Genomic DNA, 23,716 nt, shown 5'->3' on the forward strand with positions numbered 1-23,716 from the left:
GTAATGAGTAATTGTCTTATTGTGGTTTGCTGGAATGCAGTTTATCGTTCCTCGTAACTACTGGTAACTACGTACTAGTAGTCTCTACTTCTCGTGAGAGGGATCCTTGATCCACAGGTACAGTACAATGACTGAATAATTCCCAGATACAACCCAACCCAACCCCCGGCCATCCACCAGCTCACGCAAACACCTCCCCACTGAGAATCTCCTCCCTCTTCCCCAGATAAAACAAGGGAATCTGCTCCCTGGGCGCGGCAACCGTCACGACCTCCCCACCCGCGTACGTCTCATTCGACCACCAATTCGTCCACCGTCCCTTCTCCCCCGTGGCGGGGAGATACACCTCCCACTGCGAGACATTCGGCTTGGTGACGGGACTCACCAGCAGCCTCGGCCCGAACATATACTGCTGCGTGGTGAAATTCGCATTCCCGCCGACCCAGGCGGTCACATTTCCGTCCGAATGCTCGAAATCCATATACAGCGGCCGCATAATGCTCCTCCCCTCGCGGCTGAACCGCTCAAACACCTGCGTCAGATACTGCGCCAGCTGGTAGCGGAGGTGGATGTACCCCACCAGCACGCGCGTGTTCTCCGCGCCGTAGGACCACGGCTCGTTCGCGCAGGTGTAGGCCTCTTGGACGTTGCACGCACGATTCCCATGCGTCCGCATGAACGGGAGGAAGGTCGCCCACGCGAACCACCGCACATACAGCTCGCGGAATTCGTCGGTGTCGATGTTGCCGCTCCACCAGACCGTCGGGTCCGCTTGGAACCCCCCCGCGTCGACGGTTCACCAGCCCCACCCGGTGGCGGCGGCGGAGAGGCCGGAGGCGATCTGGGCGGCGAGCGTCTCCCAGACGGAGGTGGTGTCGCCGGACCAGATGATGCTGCACCAGCGCTGCGAGCCAATGTAGCCGCTGCGGCTGAGCGAGATGTGCGGGCATGCGGAGCCCGGGGCGGTGGCGGAGGCGTTGCGGAATCCCTCGTCGATGGCCTGTTGGTGGGCCCACGGGTAGAGTTTGCCGACGCTGCGTTGGGTGCCGGCGGCGTAGAGCACGTCGGGGAGCGCGTAGGGGATGGATTGGATGTACGTGCTTTGTCCGTTGTTCTCGTAGGCCTCGCCGAGGGCGCCGCCGTCGGCTTGGTCGATCCAGAAGTTCTGGATGCCTTGGGTGTAGTAGTTGCGGTGGAGGGCCGCCCAGAGGAACTCCCGGGCCCGGGGGTTGGTGGCGTCGTAGTTGCGGATGTAGCTCCCGTTCCAGCTGTCGGTGGTGCCGGGGCCGGAGCGCGTCGCGGAGAGGAGGCCCTGGCCTTGCAGGGCGGCGTAGTTGAGGGAGTTGTCGGCGACGCTGGGCCATAGGGAGGCCATCATCTGGGCGCCGGTGGTGTTGCGCACCACGGTGGCCATGTGGCTGACGTTCGGCCACAGGCGCGGGTCCAGCGCCCAGTCGCCTTGGTGCGCCCAGGATTGGTAATCGATGACAATGAGGGAGACCGGGATGTTGCGCGCGGCGAAGTTGTGCGCGAGCAGCTCCACTTCGCTTTGGTTCTCGTAGCGCAGCTTGGACTGGATGTAGCCCAGGCTGAAGGCAGGCGGGGTGGGGGCCCTGCCAGTGAGGGCGGAGAGGCGGCGCTGGAGGGTGTCGTATTTCGAGGAGGAGTTGTCGGCGGTGGTGACGATCACGTAGTCGACGAGGGTGGTGGATTCGGCGACGAACCGCGTCCGCAGCGTCCCCAGCTCCATCCGGCCTTCAGCGGGCGTGTTCCACACGAAGGCGTAGCCCTTGTTGCTGACGAAGATGGGGGTCGGGATGTAGGTGTTGAAGTTGACCAGGTCGATCACGGAGCCTTTCTTGTTGATGCGGTGGTCCTGCTGCGTGCCGGTGCCGTAGAACTGCTCGTCGGCGGTCGAGCTGAAGCTGAATTCGGCGCGGAATTCCGCCCCGGGGCCGGGCCAGGTGTAGGTGCGTGGGTTCAGCGACTTGAGCGGGGCGTATTCGTTGGTGAGCAGGGTTTCGCTGCCGTCGGCGTTGACGCGCGAGAACGAGAGCCGGTAGCCCCCTGCGTTGCCGCCCCAGCCCGTCGTGCGGAGGATGAGATCCCCGTTGCGGAGCGTCTGGGGGGTCTCGCCGGTGGAGGTCAAGTCGTAGCTCATGCCATGGGCGGTGCCGTTCTCAAATCCCTCCAGGGGAGGATCGTAGAGGAAGCTGATCTCTTGGCCGGTGGGCGGGCGGAACGGCCAGGCGCGCACGCGGAAGCCATCGTAGCCGTAGGGCTGGATGAGGAGGGTCTCGAAGCCATGTTGCAGACGCAGGCCAGTCGTGTTGGGGTGGAAGTAGTCGGCCAGGCAGTAGCCCGCCAGAAGGAGGGTTAGGAGGAAGTACATGCTGCAGATGTACTCCTTGTGTGCCTGGGAGTGGTAGTGGCACATAATCCCTGGTCAAGCAGTATTTAAGCTGTACAAGTGATTTAGCCGATTCAATTAGCCTAAACCCTGGCGTGAGGGCATCGTACGACCACAAATTTGGCCAGGATATGCAAGCACCACCAGGCACCGAAGCTAGCGTGGGGGGAAGTGTCGATCAGCGTCGATCAAGGCAGGAACGAAAGTGGTTGACTGCAGTGTGATGAAGCTGGAGAAGTGTTGTAAACTTGAGGAACTTGAAGTAGGGCTTACCCATCAGGTGATTGCATCCCAAAGCATTGCTTGCGCATTGAACCAGCTTGTGAGAAAAACCATGGTGTTGCAGGAGATATCGTGACAGTCTTCCGTACTTCGGATTCTGCAAGTCACTCCGTCGGGACTTGACTCTTTATTCTTCTCGGTGGGCCTATCGGAATAGTTTGTCCTTATGCAGTCTGACGTGATCGTGCAGCTTGTCGCCGATGCTTCCGCCCGAACAGGTTTTCTTGGCTGCCGTGGCGGCTGAACAGGCTATGGTGAGATTTCGAAATTCCTTGGGTAAGTATCAATGCCTCTTTCGGCATCTTTAACAACATGCTACTATAGACGCTAGGACTTTTGCTGTTTTCCAGGAGTTGACTTTAAAGATCCTCACGGTTGCCAACATAAGCAAGTTCCATTCCGGATACTCGCAGAAACTAGGTTGTTGGCAGTCAGAGCACCCTAGTATTGCTGCTTCAAAGTCCAGATTACTAGCTGTTATCGCTGCTGTTGTCTTGGTGTCATGAAACATACTGACATCAGGGGGGTCCTCTCGTGGATCCGAATCATCGTCTTTATTGCTGCCTGTCATAGGCTCGGGCTCCACAACGCGGAGAATGCCATCCCAATCAGTATCGTTGGGGAGAGGGGGATCTGGGAAGTCCAGCCGTGTAGTAAGAAAACTGAAGGACATTCCGCAACCCTGGTAAGAGGTGCCAGAGACCTGCGAACTAGACCTGTGACCAGTGCTGAAAGAAGCTTCGTGGAGTTGGCCTTGGGGTCTATGTCTCTGTTATATCTGAAGGACACCCTCCCCAGGTCTATGTAGTGTTGCAGTCTCACGTGTGCCTCGAGGAAGGTGTTGGCTGCAGCAGTATCGTCTTTTGGGTTCGCCATTCTGTAGGGTCACCCATAGCTGTTCTCTTGACCTTATAAAAGCATGCAGTAGTGTGATGATAGAGAATAACATACTCTCCATTCAATCTGATCTTGCGCCTGTCAATACCAATATGCTGGGGAGGAAACCACCACATCCATGGCGCAAAGATAAAGTCCAGTGACTTGGCGATATACTCAGGATCTGGCACAGAGGTTGCCCCCGCCCGCTTGCAGGCGTCGATCAGGGACAATATGACATCTTGTGAATGAGGCACGCGATGCTTGATTGATGGAGGCGAACGATGGCGGGGAGACGAGCAGAAGCGGGTCATATGACCTTGACATCTCTCGCCATCCAGCTATAGACACACGCCTTCTGAAGCCACAAGACTAGACTCGATCGATACGAATAAAAGGTGAATACAGTAGACGCTTCTATTGAGTGCATCCGATGCATCGAACCCATAGGAAATCCTACTCAAAGGTGGGCACTCTCTCCAGCTCCTCCAGCAACCACTTCAACCCCTTCATCCCCCTCTCCGCATGCTCTCTCGGCACCTTCTCGTCTGTCTCACTCAACGACCGATTAAAAACCTCCAGCGAGACCGGCCCTTGATACCCCGTCTGTAGCACCGCCTTGGCCACCAGCTCCACCGGCAAATACGCCCCCCGCTCCCTCTCCCCCGGAAACAAGCGATACCCTCTCGACCAGGGCAACAACCGTGGCGTAGTATCCCCATTCACATCCCCATTCCAAGAATCCACCACGTCTCTCCCCACTCTCTCCGCATCGGCGACCTGAAAGAAGAAGATCTTCTCCGCGGGGACACACTCCACCAACTCCCGCATCGACTCCCCCAGCCTCCGTCTCGCCACCCTCACATCGCGATGCACCCTCCCCTCCCCCTCCTCCACCGCGTACGGATCCGCCCACTCCACCGCCAGCACATTGAACGCATCCACCACCAATCCCACGTTCTCGCGGTCTGCCGCCCGCACCGCCTCCCACGAGCTCTTCCACGTATTCCGCCGCGCCCAACTCAACCCCTCGTACCCGATCTTGATGATCGGCCCGCCATCCGCCGCAGAGAATGTGCGCGCCATATCGCCCAATTCCGCCAAATCCCGTGCCACGACCTCCAAGTCGGCGGTCACCCCCTCATCCCTCCGGATGTTCGCGCACATGAAGACAAGATCCGTCCCGAAGGCCCGCATGAAGGGGAACCGCGCGGCCACGGAATCCAGCGCGGCGCGGCGTTCGTCCGGGTCGAGGAGCCCCTCGATTTGGCGGCAGGGTTGCGTGCATGCTATCGTGAGATTCAGGGAGGTGGCGAGAGCGCCGAGTTGGCGTGCGATGCGGAGGGTTTCGGGCGTAGCGGTCCAGGGGGTGGGGGGGACGGGGAGGGGGGGGGAGTGGTGGGTGTGTAGGTAGGTCGCCCAGCAGTCGTCGAAGAGGTCGATGTGCGTGTAGCCAGCGGCGGCGGCGGCCTGCAGCCGGGTCTCGAGGGGGTGGTGGGCTGCAGTGCCGAGGGAGAGGGTGGCGATGCCGAGGGGGTTACTGGGAGGCATCTTGTGTGGTGATGTGGTGGTGGTGGTGTTGTGGAATGGAGGTTGGTAGAGAAAGGTGTTTTTATAGAAGTAAGACCGGGAGAATGGTTTGCCGGGGTATCAGGCGGGAGAATGAATGGGTTCAGGCTCGAGCTTTTGTGTTAGTCGGAGCAGGTGGTGTTCTGTAGTGCGATGAAGTTGAAGCTGCACTGAAGCTGACGCGTGAGTGAGTGGTTGTGACGTACGGGGGGAGTTGTGGCCAATCAGGTAAAGTGGATTGTGGTGGTCTCCACAGCCGGCCATTTGTTTTGACGCCGGTCCGGTGACTTCTTGCTGACTTTTATTGTCTGCTCGTCTTGTTCATGCAAGTCCAATGCACACCGTAAGCTTAATGTTTGATGAGAGAGCAGCAATCGGATGACGAGTGATCTCAACTAATTCCACCAGACCTATACAGATTCGGCCGGAGGTGACCTCACTCATGCGCATTGTGAGAGACATGCGTCAAAATGGTAAGATGGACATCAACATTAACGCACCAATAAAAGCTACGAAAGAAGATCCTGGTGTCTGTTGCCTAATCTTGTAGGAGGACAGATCACATATGCATGTCTTTTAGCATGTTCCCTCTCCAATCACTCCGCACTGTGTACACTTCTGCTTATATATACTTCAGGACCTACGCATAAGATGTATCCCTCTGATCAAACTACCCAGTTTCCATCTTTCCTTCTCCCACCGTGCCTCCTCTTTCACTTTCTTTTTTTCTTCTTCTTCTTCATCATCTTCTTCTTCTTCTTCCCTTCCCCCCGTTCTCCCTCCCTATGCATCTACTAGGATGCCAAACCCACAACCGGAGAAACCGAACAGCCCCACTGCGTATCCGTAGCCATTACTCGAAAAGGATTAGTGCAGCTCCCACTCATCTCGCATGCGTATCCTTTGCCTGTTGCGGGTTTCTAGGGATGAAGTTGCAATCTCTTCTTTACAATACAGGCGTAATATCCCTGAATCGCAATCCGTTACCCACCGCCGCCACCCGCGACCTGCCCAACAGCCCGTTAATCTCACTGGGGTGCACCACGATCAAAATGCACAGCGTCAGAAACATGGGCACCGCGTCGAACACATAGATGAAAGCCTCGTGCGTGATCACGTATCCCTGCTGGCCTTGGACATACTCGATGAACCGCACCATGGACCGGATCAGGATCAAAATACTCATCGCGTAGAGCGAGAAAAAGTGTTTCCGCCAGGGGATCGAGGGCGACTCCGACCGCACCGTGGGATGGCGGTAGATGCGGCGTTGGAAGATGACGGCCACAGTAATAAAAAAGCAGAAGAAGAGGATCTGGATGACCAGACCGCCGAGAATGACATTCTCGCCGGTGTGATCAGTCGCGGAGCCGGATTGGACCATCAGGCCGGCGCCTGCGGGCTGTTAGAATGGCTTGCCGGTGACGATGATGGCGAGGGGTCTGACCGGAGGCTTGCATCAGGAAGGAGAGGAGATCGCCCACGACGAAGATCTTGGTCAGGAACTTCACACGGATGATCGAGTGAGGCTCGCCGCGCACGAGGAGGATGATGCGACCCAGGACCATGTAGATGGTGGCTGCGAACAGAGCCGGGGCGATCAGGAGAAGTGTGCTTTGGATGATGTAGGGTCCCAGAGTCCAGTCGGGAGATTGATGGGCGGACAGGGCACGGCCACAGTATCCGACCACTTCGACTATAGCAGGAGAAAGAGTATCAGTAACCCCTTATCCACTCAAGGGTTCGTCCTGAAGCTGCCACTTACAAAGGGATCCGATCAACGCGGCAATGGTCAGCCAGGCCCGCGTGCGAAGGAGCTGGTAGATAAAGATCAGGGTGGCGATCAGGAAGAGCAAGATCATGATGACCGCCCCTGCAGTGGAGGGATAGTAGGCGTATGCCGTCCAGCCTGCCATGGTGTTGGTTGGGAAGCGTGACTTGAGATGCAGTTTACGCCGGACATGGCGAGCGAGTTGCAGACCTTTTGTACTGCTGGCCCGGAGAAGAGGTGCTGTAGTTTCAGCTGCTGATCGATCATCGCCCGTATTTCGTACTTTCAACTTCGTTGAGCCTAGTGGTTTTGAGGCTGGAACATTGACAGGCCGCAGTTGTCAGTGGATTGGTGCAGGTCATTTCTAGTTGGAGGAAGTGTCTCCAGACAGACTTTTGCCCCACAGTCATTGGTTTTGCAACAAACCGTTGAGCCTATTATAGCTGGATAACAGGATGAATAGTCATCTAACTCCAGGAATGATATTGGTTGTGATTGAAGCCGATACAAATAGGAATCAAGACGAAGAGTAGTTATAGATGATTAGCATCAGTGTGATTTATTCAGGTTGTTCAGAATACACCTGACTATGCATCCTATATGCGATAGTGACTGCTGCCAAGTTCCACGCAACCTGACGGCCCAGGGTCGGCAATCTGTTTGAATTTCATCACAAAACCTGTTACATGAGTTCCCACAAACTTCGAGACGAATAGAACAGACACATTAAGTTGTTGACAGAATGCGCTCAGAGACACCTTCGAAACAGTCAGCAACCAGAATCAACCACGAGACGCTTACGCCGACGCTTACTCGCACTCTTTTTCACAACAGGAAACTTTTTCTTTTCTCTAACATTGGAAACATCCTCAGTCGATGATTCCGCCTTTTTTCTCTTACCCAACACACTCTGTCCCTTATCAGGATTGTTCACAGGCCACACATGCTTCTCCATATAGTTCAGCCGCTCAAAAGCCGCCAGAGCGACAGCAGCAGCTACGTTTCTCACGCGCTCAATCTCCGCCCACCGCGCCGCGGTGTCATGCCCAAAGAGAATATTCAATTGTGCGAGCACCGTCACGTCGTTCCAAGCCCGTTGCCCAATGAGCGCATCACTAATTGGGCTAGTTCCTCGAATGAATTCCCATCCGGGCCAAGAGGGCACTTTTCTGCGCGGTTCGATCGCCCCCCAAGGCCCTCGCTTGGAGGTATAGTGGCTTTCATGGATTCTTCGGAGTTTGTCCATCGACAGCCCGTTTTCGAGCACAGGACTGCCGTCACCATTGGTGAGTATTTGGAGCAGCGTTGGCATGAGCACAACCCGGTCTGCACAACCTTGATGGGCTCTCGCAACAGTAGGTCTCATAAATCGGACCCCACCAAACCGAGGGAGTGGCTCGCACTGAATCCAGAGTCCTTCCACACGGTAAGAAGACTGGTGGAAACGTTCCATCTCGAGTCTGTGGCCAGGCAAGTTGGGCAATGGTGCGCCATGAACATGTTCGTGGAACGCCTTGTACGCGTGCGCAAATCGTTCGATGGTGGTGCGTCCGCCAGCGTTATGAAGTATGAGATCACATCCGTGAGAGCTTTCTTCTTGCAGGGCTGTGGCAGCCATCAGGGAGTTGTCATATCCGCTCGTCTGGTGGAGGTTCATGGACGTGACCCAATCACTGTCTGCAGGGGCCTGGCTCTGCTTGCGCGTATCGATCCCGGGTTGTGGATACAGCGCCAGCTTAATCGGATGGTTGGGCCTCAGTAGCACGTTCAAAAGATAGAACAGGAGGTCTTGTCCGAGGGTCTGTTGCAGAATGCCAAATTGGTGGCCCCAATTGATCATGTATGTGGGCGGGCGTTGCCTTGCCACCACCTCGGACTCCCAGAGACCCCAGAAGTTCAAGGTTTCGTGCGCCCAACACAGATTGAAGACTTCCGGGATATCAATAAAGCCGTGGTTCTCTAGCAACTTACGCCAATTGGTAGGTAATCCGCATGTGCTTTCGATCTCCTCGATGATCTTGTCCCAGGGTACTCGGCTTTCCATAAACATGATGCTTGGCGTGCAGAAGTCGGTCCCATTGACAAGGGTCCGGGGGACAAGGGCGGCGAGCTCGCCAGTGCGACTTATGCCTCTATGCCATAAGGGGTTATTCTTTGAGAACGGTGCTAGTTTGGTCAGAACAGAAAGATACTGTTGATCCTTGATCTTGACGCCGGTAAAACCGAGCGCCGATGCCCATATCTTCGCATGTCTCGTGCAAATCGAATGTTTTCTCGCCGCGTCGACGAAGATACTGGCATGGATGTGTAAAAGCTCCCGGGCTTCGTTAAAACATCTGGGAAATTCTAGCAGGGTGTCTATCTGGTGGACCACATATCTCGGCAGGACTTGCATACAATCACAGCGCTGGGGCTTACTTGAGGGACGTGTCTCCGTAGACTGGATTGCGGTAGTGGAAGAAGAGGATAGAGAGTCGTCTTCAACTTGGATGATGATGCTGCGATTCACATGAGGCTCGATGGCTGCAGATTGTTGGTCTTGTTTTTCGGGGGAGATGTCTTGAGCGACACGAGGGGGTGCCACAACCGATGCTGCCCTCCCCATTTTGTACGCGACGTCTAATGCAATGCTCAGGGTTAGCCTATCATGCCCAATACGAGGTCTCATTAAGCTCACGGAATGACGGTTCAAGCTACTTAGCTGTTTGCGGTTGTGAGGGCAGGGAATTGATGTTTGTAATTGAGCTGAGGAAGGTAGAAAGGTGTGTTGAGATGACAACACCGGCCGGCCGGTCACCAGAGCTACCCTTAATCCCCCCACCCACTGCCTAACACAACTTGTGTCTCATGTCATTTTTGGCTCTTCTCTCCGATAACATGCATGATATACTGCATTGCTCATTTGATCGGTTGTTGTGGGGAGAGATAATGAGGGATGAGGGAGTTCATGAAAGATCACTGTCAGGCCGAGACAGATTACTATATGAAGTACCTCCCTTATGATATCTTAATATGATAGTGACTCACTGAGTCTCATGCAAGATGTGTGGCGAACACAGCTTGAGAAACAGGAATACACCGTGTATCTTCCGTCAACTCAGCCTTCACCCTCTCTCGCATCCACCCACTTTCCATATGTTCAGTTCTGATCAACAAATCTCGTACAACCGATACCTCTCTTCTCTTCCTCCTCCTCACTTGAATCTTCATCTCCGCCGCTCACTCCTACCGGTCACCGTCTCCCATGACAGCAGACCTAGTCGAGTCAAGACGATAGCTCAAGGGACCAATGTGAGTGTTAATCACTTGCCATTTTACCATCATGATTCTTCTGTTGCCGCTGGAGTCATAAGCTCCATTGTCCCTACAGTATCCAGAATACTGACATTTTCATCCTTCCAGTTTCCTGCTACCATCCCGACCGAATACACTCCCTCCAGACTTCGAAGCTTGCAAAACGACTGCGGAATATCAATCTCGATGGGCCGATTTGAGGAAAGCATGTCGTTGGGCTGAAACACGCAAAAGCCTTACACAGGTGATCCCAAGAAATCGATCTGGGACTTAGGATAGCTTGAAACCAAATCTCTCAATGGTTCTTGATAGCATTTGGACTTTCTTTTGCGTAGGTCCTTCATACAAGTCCGGCTACTCCGATACAAGTCCGATACACTTCTGCGTTCTCCGGCCAAGTCCGGATCATCACGGAACACTTTTGCTCTCTTGGTGGAATCTCCTGATATCTGTGATTATCACTTCCTAGCTTGTATTCTTCATTGTCTCACTTCATCTATCAAAAGTATTGTTGAGCTTGGGCAGTGAGTTCGTAGTGGTATACCTTGTTCGCATGGTTATGTCACGTGATTTGCATAGTTACGGCCGGCCTTTTGCCGCAATCCGCTTCTCTTCTTCCCACCACCACATTCTTCCTCACCAGCGACCCAAATATTGCGGAGTTGTTCATCATGTCCACGCTGGGTCGTCGGCGGAATCGCTCACTGGCCTCGTGTGAGCCATGTCGCAAAAGCAAGATTCGCTGTGATCACGGCAAACCCACCTGTGCCTCGTGTCATCGTCGTGGTCTCCGGGCCCAATGCTGGTATCACCCTGCCCCTCTGACCAAGAATCGGACTTCGCAGAGGCATTCCTTGACAACGCCACCGATTTCAGTCCGAGCCACTCGGTCTGCTGTACCGTCTTACCTTCCAGTAGAGAGTCCCTTGGCCGAGACGCCCAAGTTCCACTCTTGGCCGTTCATGCCTGCCCATCCCAGCGACTCGTCATCGCTTGTCCATCCATCAGGTCGTTACATTTACAATCTCAAGGCCCACAATGAACACTTGGCTGCCATACAAAGTATTGTCTCTCAGCTGAAACTGTTTCCTCTGATTGAAAAACACTTGCACGAATATTACTCATTCAGCCTCGCCGCGCTTGTCCCTAGACCGCTGCTCTTGCAGCTCATCACCTCAGTTCGTGCCGGTCTCGTGGCCTCGGGCTGTGCTCAGGATGGCTTGGCTGATGAGCTTGATCTTTGTAATGCTTCACAACTCGCCGAAGACATTCTACGCGCGTCGGCAACAGAAGTGGTCATCACCCGCGACCTGGATCCGCCAGCGTTCTGTGTCTTGTTCTGCGGGCCCAATTTACGCATAGAAACTCTTGGCCTACTCTATACGATGGCAGCGCGCGCGTCTCTATGTGCTGTAAGTCACGGAAACGATGAAGGTGACGATGCATTTGTTCGCGATATGGGCTGGTATGGTAATTTGAGCCTGCGACTGGCTCGTGAGCTTGCACCTCAAACAACCGATCTGATAATATGGCTTGCGCACGAAAATCTACAACTTACCACAATCTTTGAAGGAGATGCGAGTAAGTCGCTTTCTCACCAAGCTATCATTCCCATTCTGACAGTATGGTAGGTTTAGGCGTGTGGCGGCGTCTGAGTGACCTCGCGACAGATGTTCTGGCCTTGGGCTTGAATCGAGAAGCTACGCACTCTGCCACGCCGATATTCCTGGCGGAGTGCCGCCGAAGGACCTTTGCCAAGGTTTATTACCTTGACAAGTTGTTTGCATCGGTATTCAATCGGCCGCCTCGTTTGACTGCTCGACATGTAGACTGCAATGCCCCCTTAGATCTCTCTGACGAGGAACTTTTCGCCTCGTCCGATGAATTGGAAAAAGCCAAGCGTAGGCTTACGCAAGATGGCTGGAACACGGATGGGAAACACAGCATTGCAACTTGGGCTCGAATACGCTTAATCCTAGCGGAGTTTCGGGAAGAGACCGTGGAATATCAGCTTCGAGCAGCACGGGCTGATGATGCCGTGAAGCTAAGGTAATCCATGGATTGACTTTGAATCTACAAATCACTAAAAGATATTCGCAGAGAGTTGTCACATCGTTGTACACAAGCATGGAATTCTTTACCTTCTCACCTTCAATACGGGCAGGGCTGCTTGGCACCGAACCTCTCTCCAGAGCTCTGCCACATGCATGCAAAGATCTACTTATCATATCTACACATTCACTTCCAGATTTTCCGCTTGCTTGGGAATGTAGAGGGAGATGTGATTCCCCAGCCGGATTTACTGGAAGTGTCAGCCAACATGCTCGACACCATAATTCAGATGACCAACTGCCGTGGGAGAGCCTCTTTCTCGCCGCGCGACCTACCGGGAATTGTATGTACCTCTTCTTCATCGCGTTGCACGCACTATCAACACAGACCTACTTATTGATCGGCATCAGGTTCTTTCCTATGGGTTGCCATGCGCTGCCATTCTCTCGACCGCTCTGGAAGACGCCATACAAGATGCATCGAAAAGGACCCAGCTACCTCCCGGCATTAAAACCTCCCACCTCATTCGAAAGCTGTCCGTCCTACTATCCCAACTCGAGGTCGTATCCAACCCTAGCGAAACGAACCATATATTCTGCCTGAATGCATCCAAGGCCATTTCTCGCAAGCTTGATCGCATCTTAGACGGTTTTACGGCGGCGGATGTTACCAAGGGCTCTGTCCCCAGTACCCCAGTGGACTCATCACCTGGTCCTCCAGTTATCAACGACACAACGTTGACGGAAGTGGGTGATTCCTTTACCACTGGTTTTGTGGATTTTGACACCTTTAACCTGTCGGATTGGACGATCAATTTTGATATCGGTATTAGTGATGAGTTGAAGATCTTTTGATACCTCGTCACGAGAAGCGACAAAAAAATGTCATCTCGGCGAGGTAAAACGCGGGTTTGGACGAATGTGTCTGCAATAGTCTTCCCCAACCTGAGAGATGACTTTATCTGTGATCATTCAATCAGATGATCCCGCTTGACCTTCAGAACCTCTGCAAAAAGACTCACCAGAGCTTCGAAGCACGATCACACATCTGGCAGTGGATGATGGGACCTGTTGTTGCAAATCCCTACGCATGACTTCACTCCTGCAATGAGAATATGCCAGTCCATTTGGAGATTAGAGTGATGACAGATGAATTCCTGGAGTGTTTTGAACTTCCCTACATGCTTTGCAGGGAACCCCTCATTCTACTCTTCTCTCTAGCGAGCTTCTCAGCAGAACACGAAGTTGTACTAACTATTCAACTTCCACTCGACGAATTGTTGCTTTGTGAGCAAATGTTCCTCAGGTTACTCATCTGGCGGCCAGCCGATTAACGTACATCGTCTCTGCGATACATTGATCTTCTGACTCCGGAGATCTAGACGCTGGTGAGTCATCTGAGAAAGTCTATGAGGCCGATCGACGGTCCGCTACTGCTACCCGCTGTTATCGACATGAGTACGCTAGCCACTAAAACACCAGAAACCACGCTGTACGTCAGTGTTTCCACTGGTGATTGTTATAAATAGCAATACATAACAGCAATAGCACCAAACTTGGCATCTCTGTGCCAAGTGCCCAGTCGTAACCGCAAGCGGCAATATCCCGACGGGGCCTGTCGATCGAACACCCAAGTTTCTCCGCCTTGTCGCAGACAAGACCATCTTATCCCCCATACCGTTCCACCAGCGCATCATACTCACTTTTCGTCACCCTCACCACATTCCCATGCTTCAATCCCGTCGGAAACCCCGTGCGATTGGAAGCCACCCGCTCAGCCGCGGTTAAATCCGTGCTCTCAAACGGCACATACTCCACATGATTATCCAACAGCAGGTGGTATTTACCGGCTGTCTGGATATCCAGGAAGGCGGCGGGACCTTCATAGACGACCCCATCCTGAATATACCCTGGCGCGCAGATCTACTTCTTAAAGAGTCCTTCTATAGTGGTTTTCTAGTAGATATAGAGAATATTCTTATTCTTAAGGAAATATATATAGTAGTCTAGTTGATCATCTATAGGCAAGAACTTCTAGTAGCAAAGATCACGAAGTCAGTAGTGATTATATAGCAGATGTACTCGAGAGTGGGAGTACCTTTGTAGTTGGGAGTATTAATAGTGTATAGATATAAGAATTAGAAGAGATAGCATTGGCTTTCAGTGGTGTTCCAGACTACAGAGAGGATCCAGGTTATTCCTGCAGTTGCGTCTTCGATACTATATTCTGGATTAGTTAGGGGTGTGAGGAGGGAAAAGGGGTTCGTTCATATATATGACCAGGATGGGCTCGGACCAGTCGACCAGGTTTTCAAAATTCCAGATTATTAGGTCTTGACTGCCTCGACGGGTTGCTTCGTCCCAGAAGAATCCGTCGGCGTTGATGTTGAGGTCTGTGCATGGGTATGTGTTAGTGATGTATCTTTGTTGGTGAACCACAATCCCACCGGGTCCAGATATACCAGTACCGAGGAGGAAGTACTCGGAATTCTCCGCATTAGTCGTGAGAAACACGTCTCGCACCGCTCTGCTACCGACGGTGGACTCCAGCACGGATTACCGCCATTGAGCGCCTTCAACGTAGAGAGGTACCAGAACACCTGCGGGTCTGCATCAGCGAAGGTCGAAAGCAGGTACCCGACGTATGTTTCGTCTTGACGGGGGAAAATGGCGCCTGCTGCTAGAGCCGCAAGGGCTGTCGTGGAGATGAGGGAAGGGAGGTGCATTGGTGAGGCAAGTAGTCACTAGTTGCTGTTAGTCCGCAGGATGGGAAGGGAGCTGCGCCCTTCTTATACATTGGGGATACGCTAGTATCTCCTACAACCTTGCAGTTGCTCTAAGAGATCATCCCGGCGGAGAGACAGCGGGTGCATGACATGACATTGTGTGTGTCTGCAGAGGATCCTCTGAAGGAAATCTCCACCGGAGCCCGGGCTTGGCGTCCCCGGAGATGACTATGTTCAATATTCACTCCTATCTTTCTCCATCACGAAAAGGTCTGTTGTACCGTATGCCGAAAGACCGAAAATTGCATGCTTTAGCTAACTGGAAGATAGATTTGTGGAAGGAAATCCCGAGCTACTGCGGATCACCGCGTACCTGGTTCACATCTCAGGAGAGCTGCATCTGTCCATATAGTCAACTATACTAGTCGAGTCTATCTACTAGTTGTATATCTTGGCTTCCAGCCCGGGAAGAATCTTCAAATCCCCCTCACCATACGAGAACTTGCCATCCTGCGAGACGGTGACATCCCGATTGCGTCTCTGCTGCTGCGTTTGTCGCACCTTGACCCACTGCTCGGTCGTCAGATGCTGCCCCAACTCGGTGAAGACATTCTGCGTGAGCCCGAGCCGGTTCAGCAGCGGACTGTTCGTGATGGGGTCGAGCACAACATGGTTGTTGGGTCTGTACGTACAAAGCCTGCACATTAGCATACTGTACACCATCCCCCCACGGTATTGAGATACGGAAGGGAAGGGGAAAAGAATCCACTCGCACCGAGCAAAATACAAAACTCCCAAGCGGTCGACATGCGCCTGATCCGGCGGGGGCGCGTGAACCCGGTGGATGCTCGACTTGATTAACCCGCCCGTGAGCGCCGTCAACGCATCGCACGTGTTGATCGTGATGGTCCCATCCTGGGGACGCACCCACTTCCACTCCCCCGCGGAGTTGAGGATCTGCAGCGCTGCCACGGGCTGACGGAAGAGCAGAGTGACGGTGCCGAGGTCGGTGTGACCCGGGGTGTAGATGCTGGCCACCTTATGGTTTTCCTCCGGGCTGCGCGCGGCGTAATGCATGTAGCGCAGGTGGTCCTCGCCCGGGAGGTCGTAGTCGTGGTCGCGGACGAGCTGGTCTTCGTCGGGGAGCTCGAGGAGAAGGGCGAAGAGGCGGAGGAGTTTGACGACGACTTCACGGTGGCATTTCTGATGACGGCAGAGGATTTGTTATTAGGATTAGTAGTTCTCATGTGTGACGCAGGAAAAGAGGTTGTTGTTTACCCGGCTGAATGCTTCGATCTCCTCGATGTGGTCTTCGAGGACGGGGGGCTGTTTGCGGATGTGGTGTCCGTCGAATTTGGGGATGTTGTATACTTGGATATTGTCCTTGATGCCATTCCCCAGACTATGGGGGTGGTCAACAGGGAGACTCATCGCTCTGTTTGACAATTACTACTAGGTACTTGACTTACACCCGATGACCAGCAGGTCGGTAACCGTTGTACTGGCCGTTCTCGAGGTCGGCACTGTTGTGGTACTTGAGTTTCTCTGCCAGTGGCAGTGCGTAGAATTCGCGACCCAGGGCGAATTGGCGATCGATTTCGTCCTGGCTGATGTTGAAGTTCTTCACGTAAAAGAATCCTTGGAGGGGCGGTTAGGGTTAGAGGGAGGTGAATTGGGGGTTCTTGTACTCACCCACGTGTCGCACTGCATGGTCCAATTGCTTCACCAGCTCTGCCTTGCCTCCCGGCTGGTCATATTGACTCAGATCAAGGGTCACCAGCTCAGCCCAGGGGACTTGTGCAGTCAGTATTTGCGGCGCAGAGGAAATCGGGTCGGGGAATGGTGTATAGTACATACGATTTTCTTTTGTGACGGGGACATGGTCGTATCTGTCAATCAATCTGGCTGGCATGTTGGAAGTTGAAATCCAATCGAGCAATTGCGCTATGGTGAGTGAGAATCTTGCCGTTTGACACACCTGGGCAAGGCAGACATGATATAAGATGCAGCAGTGAATCACAAATTGGGGTCTCGTCACGAAGCATCCAGACAACCCCGCACGATGCATGGATTGCAAAGCCGCTCTGCAAAGCACGCCATCGTTATCGAGGACTTCTCGACTGGATTTCAGCCACTCAAACCGTCAATGCCTGATTCATGTCGAAGATAACAACTGATGGAGTTGATGCTTGCCCAGGGTTGAGGCACGCCATCCCGCACTCGTATGTTGCAGTCCTTGCCTTGCCTAACCCCCCTCAATCCATGGCGAAGATATGTGGAGTTATGGCAAATATCTCAACAATAACTAATGCATCGTCTCACTTGCCTCATCGGTACTTGTTCTAACAGCCATATAAAGTCGCAGGATGACTGGGCCGATATGTTGCTGTCGCAGTCCGACGACGGAAAGATCCTCCTGGTGGACGCAGGCGAGGACTCGTCACGATGTCAATGTCCGATAAGAGCACACGTGTGGCCTTTGGTCCTTGGGGGCTTGTCAAGGAGGTCTTCAACTGGTATCCCTCGAATTACCCGGCACATGAGCGGAGGTGAGTCGGGCCATTCGACACGTGTCCATTGGCAGAGGTCTGATGGCGCAGGATGCTCTTCAAGCTGGATCTGTCCATCTTGGTGTTTGCCTGTCTCTGCTGTATGTGATTCAATGCCACCCTTCTCAAAGAACGGTCACTAACCACGCACAGTCTTCGTCAAGTATCTCGGTCAGTGGGTCGTGCTGTCAGACACTCCGGCCGCTAATCCGCCCAGATCAAACCAACATCAGCAATGCCTATGTCAGTGGCCTGAAGGAAGACTTTCAACTTTATGGGAACCAACTCAACTACTGTAACACCTGTTATATCACGGCATATGTCGTGTTCCAGGTCCCGGGGTTGTTGTTGATGTCTCGTCCCAAACTGTGAGCCACATCCATCCCTTCCGGGGGCTTCATCTCATTGACCGGCGCAGAGCTCGATGGCTGCTTCCATCTCTCGAGATTCTCTGGGGAGTGTGTACATTTGCACAGAGTCGCGTCACCAATATCCAGCAGCTGTATGCGCTTCGCTTCCTGGTCGGCATGTTCGAGGCTCCCGTATTTGCTGGGACGCATTTCATCCTTGGTACGCAGCAGGCGACTTCTACCCTCACTCGTGCTAGGCTGATTATGTGCGAGGATCCTGGTACTCCGGCCCGGAGCTATTCAAACGAGCAGGGACCTGGTTCATCTGCAACGCTCTGGGGACGATGGTCAGCGGCTATCTGCAAGCAGCGGCCTACACGAATCTGTCCGGGGTGGGTGGAATGGCCGGATGGCGATGGCTGTTCATCATCGACGGGATCTTCACCATCCCCGTCGCCGTGCTCGGCTTCTTCATCTTTCCCGGCGTTCCGGATTCTCCACGGACCTGGATCTTGACCGAGGATGATATCAATCTCGCAAAGGACCGCGCGCGTCGAGCGAACATCCGCCGGCCGGAGAAGATGAGCGTCGACGTGTTCAAGCGCAGCCTCCGGCGCTGGCATATCTGGGTGTTCATTTTCATCTACGCGTTGAGTGCTCCCTGCGTGTGTCGGTGAGCTCAGTGCTGACTCGCCTGCAGATGCATGATCATCTCCTCCTATCCCGTCTCGTATATGAATCTCTGGCTGCAGGCGGAGGGCTACTCGGTGGCGCAGGTGAACAAGCTCCCGACGGTGATCTCTGCAATCAATATCGTCGCCTCCTGGCTGGGAACGACCCTGGCTGCGATCTATCCCGCCTGGGCGCTATACACCTTTTCTTCCGCGTGCTGTCTGTTCTCCACCTTGTGCATGATCATCTGGGATATCCCCCGCGCGCTGAAGTGAGTGTCCTATCGTCTTGTTACCCCACTGCATCATTAACCACCTCTAGATTCGTCGCATGGTACCTCTTCGGCACATCCGGCTGTCTCAGCCCCATCCTCTATTCGACAGTCAACACCATCGTGAAAGACGACTCGGAAGAGCGCGCCCTCATCATGGTACGCCCCTTCTTCTCCCCACTGGGTCTTTCTTTTCTGCTTTCCCAGCTAATTCCACGTGCAGGGCTCGATGATGACCTTCGGCTACTCGTTCCAGATCTGGGTCCCACTGCTTCTATTCCCCACCGCAGGCGCGGATGGCGCACCGCGCTGGCGCAAAGGGTGGCCCGCCTCGTTTGCGTTTTTCTTCCTGCTGTGGGCTGGTTTCATCGCAGCACTGCTCATACATCGATGGTAGGGACTACGCATTGTGGATGTTTGATCTGTACTGACGTGATGACAGGGAGCAAAAGCGTACGCCGGGGTACGCTGGGTCGGAGGGTAGTTCGACGGAAGATGGTGCGGCAATTGTGGTGGAGGTGGATTCGGCGCGGAAGAATGGAAGTTGACTTGAATTCTGGAATGCATCCGGTTCATACTGTAACCCGCAGTATGCGCAATGGGAGTTTGCCTCAACATGTGGTTTTACTGGTGGCTCAAAGGCTTTGTCAAATGAGATAGTGAAGTTCGAAGCCGAAGCCGAAACAAGCTGGCATTGACATTATTCCCCTTCGGCAATCCTGACTTGATGTACGGTACGGTAGGTAATTGTAGAGACACGTCGCTAGGCCAATAGGTACTTGGTCATAATCACCAAGCAGATTCTCATTCACTGCATTAGCATTTCACTCCCATAAAAGGCATCATATTTCGACACAAGGAAGCGACCCGATGATTCGACTCTATTCAAACTTGTTCAACTCCACCCCAAGCCGCTGTAGAAGTAGTTGTTCGGTCGATGAGGCATATGGCTGGGTGTGTGTATGGCTGACTCAAGCCTGACATCTCGATGTGGCCACTTTCAGTCCGGCGCGGCCCGTATGTCCGCATTTTAGGGCTGGCGTCTCGGCTGCCTACGGTGGACGACTCGTATTCGGCCGCGGGTGCTGAGTCTCGCCAGATAATCTGCCTTTGGTAAGGATGGAGCGATAGTAGTCGGTGTGAGGGTGTGACCTTAATTTATAGTTATCCCGAAAGGATTGGAGGGCGGGGGGGCAACCTGATTAATTATAAGTCGGGGACTGGGTCTGGCTGGTCTTTTAGGGCTAAGTGAATGGGAGGCAGCACTCAGTAGCAGCAGTCGCAATTGGACCCGGGCTGCGGACTGGCCACTTGCCAGCCAGCCCATCACGGTGTCGATTTTGGCGTTCAAGGGTGAGTTGTGGGCTACAAGCGGCGCAGAGTCCCTGTTCCTGTTCCTGTTCCCGTTCCCGGTGTATCATGATGCTAACCATGTCGCATCCGACAGCGGCCTTTGGCTCCTCCTCTCCTTTTATATAGTACAATTCTATTAAACCCCTGGTCGATGAGAGCGGGTGTAGTCTCGCGTTCGGGAAGATGGCGCTCAACTCGGGGGGGGGTGTTGTCTGCTTCGTGCCGTTTTACCGGGGATAATGAGAGGAGGAATAGGATGGATGGAGGGGTTTTGTTTGAGAGATTTTGGAAAACTCATAGGAAAAAAACAAAAAGATGGAGCTGCGGGGAATCGAACCCCGGACCTCTCCCATGCTAAGGGAATATTATACCACTAAACCACAGCCCCCAACTGATGAATTCCAAGCCGCATTTCTGGCACCATGTCCTAAGTGCAAAGAAGCACAGAACAAGCGTAGGTGACCCTCTCATCCACTTTCTGATACATCCATAAACAATATTCAACCTTCGGAGATAATCATATGCCCTCAAATTACACTAAATTAGATGTAGACCCATTTATCAACAATGGTAAATCTGCATCTTATGCAGTATAGCTCTTCCCTGCCTCATTCCTCAGCATTCCCAAACTTATATTCATTGATAGTCTGGAACTATCTTCGTTGCCCTGCATGCGGCTGGCTCTGGAAGTACTGGGGTTTACAAGTTCTTGGGCTTCGGGGAAGTATCTTCATAGCTAGCCGCAATAGGCGGGCCCACTAGAACTTGAATTGAATCATTGAAATGACTTGATTACTATTGTTTGTTGGTACTCACTGATCGTTGGCTGCACCCGAATCACCCCCGAATCAAGGCGAGAAGGTCAGAAATATCCTCCAGCTGCTCCAACGAGAGCACCAGCTCCTCCAGACGCTGCATGCGATGCGAATCTCCGCGGGTCTGCACCAGCTTCTGCCACTTTGCCTGGATCTCCTCGTCCGTGATGGGAGGGTCGAACCCCCGGGGCATCGCCACCGTCTGCTCGACGCGCTCCCCGTCGGCGAACTCGACAGCGACGCGGGCGCCACAGAGATGATCGGGCCGATCAAACTCCTCGCTATGCACACACTCGGTCTTGCGGATCAGCTCCCACACCAGATCATCATCCAAGGCCGCCGCCTCGAACTGCTCCAACAGCACCTGCCCATACACCAATTGCGCCGCCCCGATATACGCCGCATTCATCTGCCCCCCGGTCGCCGTGAGCGGCCGCACAGTCGGCGCCCACCCGTCGTGCGCGAAGACCGGCTCGGACAGCGCGACGCAAATCCTTCGCACCTGGCCGAGCCTCTCGCGCGCAAACCGCGCCGGATACGCCCGCTGCAACTGCTCAATCGCCTCCACCTGCCCATGACACCCTCCGACACACGCATGCAGCTTGACGCGAATGTGCATCGTCTCCCACACCTGACTCAGCCCCGCCGTCACCCGATCGAGCTGGTACGCCGGCTGCCGGCCATTCCCCTGGCTGAACATCGCCAGGAACCCCCCATACGGCCGTTCGAACACCTTGGTGATCCCCAGGTACCCGTTCCGCGCCAACAGCGCCCCGAACAGCCCATTCCGCGCCGCGAACGCGTGCTGCACCCGCTTGATCATTCCCTCGTACTGCGCCGCCATCAGCCCCCCGGCCTGCGTGCACGCGATGCCGATGGCGGACTCGGTGGCTTCGCAGCTGAGGCCCAGGAGTTTCGCGGCGGCCGCCGCCGCGGCTGGACAGCCGAAGATCGGGCCGGAGTGCCACCCCCGCGAGAGGAGGTCGGCCCCGTACATGGCGGCTCCGGCCCGGGGCCCGGTTTCGAAGCCGACGATGGCGGCGATGAGGAAGTCTCGGCCGGAAATGCGGGGGCGGTGGGGTGGTGGTGGTTGCGGGCTGTCCGGGGGTGGTTGCCTCTGGCTGTCCTGGGAGTGTACTTCGGCGGCGGCGAAGAGGGCGGGGAGGATGACGCTCGCGGAGTGGAGCGGGGCGGCGCTGTGGTAGTCGTCTAGTTCGACGGCTTGGATGTAGGCCCCGTTGAGGATGGCTGCGGCGAGGGGGCCGTATTGCTGGGGTGGTGTTAGGAAGGTGTTGATGACTGTGGGGGTGGGCGCGAGGGGGCAACCTTGGAGGAATCCAGGACACTGCAGTAGCCGGCTGGCTCGTAACTGTCAATTGCATCGAGGCATTTCTCCGACCACGGCACGTGGGCCCCGACGAGACCACAGGCCAGACCGTCGAGGATGAGATGTTTGGCTCGTTGGAGGACATGGGGGGGGATGTCGGTGGCTTGTAAGGAGGTGACCCAGTCGCAGAGGGTTGCGGTGACGGGTTCCTCTTCGATGGGCTCGCTGGCTGGCATTGTTGGAATCAAGGCTTGTCAGGTGAAGTGTACTTAGTAGATCTGGAGAATAATAGTAAGTATAGATGCTTGAGGATGAGGATGTGTGGTGTTTAATAGTGGAGGGTGATGCCCGGTCCCGGCGTCGACCTCCGCACGGTGCCTGTAACGGCCCGGGACCGCACAGGACCGGTCAATCATGCCATCAGAGGTCCATGAGAAGCGCACATCATATCCGACGGGTTGATGCAGTCTCAGTGCGATGACAGCATTTGCTCCATGTCGAAAGAGCAGTCATACAAATCAGTGCGGGCCGACTCGCAGCCCTCGATTGCACCACGACGCGGGTTCGCACCGATGATGCGAGGCCGACCATGTAGACAAGTGCGGATTGATAGCAATCCTCTCTTTGGCGAATCGCTTGAGTCTTGACTATCTGCTGCATGACAAAAAGGCCGTCTCTGCAAGAGACATTGCCAGGTTTATACAGCATCGGCATCCGACATGCTCGAGGTACAGTAGCACACGTGACACAGTATTAGTTGTAGCCCCCCAAACGAAAAAACAAGGGATGGAGAACACGATTTTGGTAGTCGACTCGGTGAACGGATCAGATAAGCATCGGTCATACAGGATTGTCTGAAAGCGAGAACGCGAGATCTTCGACAGCCAGATGAGTCTAAACCCCTCCGAAAAGTGCACCTTCAGAGATCCCATCGCATCCGGCCTCGACTTGGCTGGAGAGCTGGATAGGAATTCTCACATGAGATGAGAGTCTCCCCTCAATGCGACGACCCCTGCCGTCTCTGTCAACGACCGCCCTGCATATCATCCTCCGGCCAGCACGGATCCAAGCGGACTGCCACGAGGGAACCCACCGGTAGCCACTGGGAGAATGAAATGCAATGCAGTCTAGCGGAGTGGGCCGCACCCCCGAAAAGGGCTGCCCCACTGGGGGTTATCTGATGATTCTAGCCTCAGTTGGGCACTGGTTAAGCTCTGGCCACGAGAAAATTTTTCCACTGCAAGACCCTGTCCACTGACCAGTGTTTAAATGGTGCTAGTACTGTATACTAATTTAGTATTTACCTACCTGGAGGTAAATCTGAAGTCAGCGGTGAGAACTGGCTGGATGAACCCTTCACTTAGACAGGTCCTCACGCCAGTCTGCTGCCCCAACATTCCCAC

The 23,716-nt window shown here is 54.2% G+C and overlaps 9 protein-coding genes and 1 non-coding gene across 10 annotated transcripts; 2 read left to right on the top strand and 8 right to left on the bottom strand.

Annotated features, from left to right (window-relative positions):
• Positions 1 to 15: 15 nt before the first annotated feature.
• Positions 16 to 2,687, bottom strand: BP01DRAFT_426123 (uncharacterized protein; the record flags this gene model as incomplete). Its single annotated transcript, XM_025579779.1, has 3 exons — positions 16 to 749; positions 810 to 2,442; positions 2,684 to 2,687. 3 exons carry the CDS (start codon positions 2,685 to 2,687, stop codon positions 182 to 184), a joined length of 2,205 nt encoding a protein of 734 aa, XP_025427754.1. The 3' UTR covers positions 16 to 181.
• Positions 2,688 to 3,825: 1,138 nt separating this feature from the next.
• On the bottom strand, positions 3,826 to 5,346 carry BP01DRAFT_406651 (sugar phosphate isomerase/epimerase family protein). Its single transcript, XM_025578773.1, has one exon. It carries the CDS (start codon positions 5,117 to 5,119, stop codon positions 4,025 to 4,027), a length of 1,095 nt encoding a protein of 364 aa, XP_025427755.1. The 5' UTR covers positions 5,120 to 5,346; the 3' UTR covers positions 3,826 to 4,024.
• A 737-nt stretch (positions 5,347 to 6,083) lies between these two features.
• BP01DRAFT_406653 (RTA1 domain-containing protein) lies at positions 6,084 to 7,279 on the bottom strand (the record flags this gene model as incomplete). Its single annotated transcript, XM_025578774.1, has 3 exons — positions 6,900 to 7,279; positions 6,582 to 6,830; positions 6,084 to 6,529 (listed from the first exon to the last, which is right to left on the bottom strand). Exons 1-3 carry the CDS (start codon positions 7,048 to 7,050, stop codon positions 6,084 to 6,086), a joined length of 846 nt encoding a protein of 281 aa, XP_025427756.1. The 5' UTR covers positions 7,051 to 7,279.
• A 352-nt stretch (positions 7,280 to 7,631) lies between these two features.
• On the bottom strand, positions 7,632 to 9,638 carry BP01DRAFT_394832 (uncharacterized protein; the record flags this gene model as incomplete). The annotated part of the gene is made up of 3 exons (XM_025578351.1): positions 9,583 to 9,638; positions 7,719 to 9,524; positions 7,632 to 7,663 (listed from the first exon to the last, which is right to left on the bottom strand). The coding sequence occupies exons 2-3, from the start codon at positions 9,508 to 9,510 to the stop codon at positions 7,632 to 7,634; spliced, it is 1,824 nt and encodes a 607-aa protein (XP_025427757.1). The 5' UTR covers positions 9,511 to 9,524; positions 9,583 to 9,638.
• Positions 9,639 to 10,870: 1,232 nt separating this feature from the next.
• BP01DRAFT_376808 (uncharacterized protein) lies at positions 10,871 to 13,105 on the top strand (the record flags this gene model as incomplete). The annotated part of the gene is made up of 4 exons (XM_025576967.1): positions 10,871 to 11,780; positions 11,831 to 12,248; positions 12,300 to 12,594; positions 12,662 to 13,105. 4 exons carry the CDS (start codon positions 10,871 to 10,873, stop codon positions 13,103 to 13,105), a joined length of 2,067 nt encoding a protein of 688 aa, XP_025427758.1.
• Positions 13,106 to 13,915: 810 nt separating this feature from the next.
• BP01DRAFT_376809 (uncharacterized protein) lies at positions 13,916 to 14,976 on the bottom strand (the record flags this gene model as incomplete). Its single annotated transcript, XM_025576968.1, has 5 exons — positions 13,916 to 14,173; positions 14,431 to 14,470; positions 14,547 to 14,643; positions 14,713 to 14,775; positions 14,811 to 14,976. The coding sequence occupies 5 exons, from the start codon at positions 14,974 to 14,976 to the stop codon at positions 13,916 to 13,918; spliced, it is 624 nt and encodes a 207-aa protein (XP_025427759.1).
• A 438-nt stretch (positions 14,977 to 15,414) lies between these two features.
• On the bottom strand, positions 15,415 to 16,888 carry BP01DRAFT_406658 (iron/ascorbate family oxidoreductase; the record flags this gene model as incomplete). The annotated part of the gene is made up of 6 exons (XM_025578775.1): positions 15,415 to 15,658; positions 15,752 to 16,179; positions 16,255 to 16,378; positions 16,446 to 16,614; positions 16,669 to 16,770; positions 16,834 to 16,888. 6 exons carry the CDS (start codon positions 16,886 to 16,888, stop codon positions 15,415 to 15,417), a joined length of 1,122 nt encoding a protein of 373 aa, XP_025427760.1.
• Positions 16,889 to 17,421: 533 nt separating this feature from the next.
• On the top strand, positions 17,422 to 19,215 carry BP01DRAFT_376811 (MFS general substrate transporter; the record flags this gene model as incomplete). Its single annotated transcript, XM_025576969.1, has 9 exons — positions 17,422 to 17,525; positions 17,577 to 17,626; positions 17,679 to 17,696; positions 17,743 to 17,893; positions 17,944 to 18,095; positions 18,149 to 18,524; positions 18,576 to 18,818; positions 18,869 to 18,977; positions 19,042 to 19,215. 9 exons carry the CDS (start codon positions 17,422 to 17,424, stop codon positions 19,213 to 19,215), a joined length of 1,377 nt encoding a protein of 458 aa, XP_025427761.1.
• Positions 19,216 to 20,487: 1,272 nt separating this feature from the next.
• BP01DRAFT_t272 lies at positions 20,488 to 20,559 on the bottom strand. The gene has a single exon. It is a non-coding gene; the product is annotated as a tRNA-Ala (tRNA).
• A 419-nt stretch (positions 20,560 to 20,978) lies between these two features.
• BP01DRAFT_418509 (MmgE/PrpD family protein) lies at positions 20,979 to 22,820 on the bottom strand. The gene is made up of 2 exons (XM_025579335.1): positions 22,313 to 22,820; positions 20,979 to 22,256 (listed from the first exon to the last, which is right to left on the bottom strand). Exons 1-2 carry the CDS (start codon positions 22,547 to 22,549, stop codon positions 21,009 to 21,011), a joined length of 1,485 nt encoding a protein of 494 aa, XP_025427762.1. The 5' UTR covers positions 22,550 to 22,820; the 3' UTR covers positions 20,979 to 21,008.
• Positions 22,821 to 23,716: the final 896 nt, after the last annotated feature.

Source organism: Aspergillus saccharolyticus (assembly GCF_003184585.1).
Source record: "Aspergillus saccharolyticus JOP 1030-1 unplaced genomic scaffold BP01scaffold_43, whole genome shotgun sequence".
Lineage (NCBI taxonomy): Eukaryota > Fungi > Ascomycota > Eurotiomycetes > Eurotiales > Aspergillaceae > Aspergillus > Aspergillus saccharolyticus.

Excerpts from the sequence above, each read along its gene's own strand:
- BP01DRAFT_418509 (XM_025579335.1), bottom strand. The coding sequence starts at position 22,549 with ATGCCAGCCAGCGAGCCCATCGAAGAGGAACCCGTCACCGCAACCCTC. Across the intron at positions 22,257-22,312 it reads GTGTCCTGGATTCCTCCAAG|CAATACGGCCCCCTCGCCGC; the intron begins GTTGCCCCCTCG and ends ACACCACCCCAG.
- BP01DRAFT_406651 (XM_025578773.1), bottom strand. The coding sequence starts at position 5,119 with ATGCCTCCCAGTAACCCCCTCGGCATCGCCACCCTCTCCCTCGGCACT.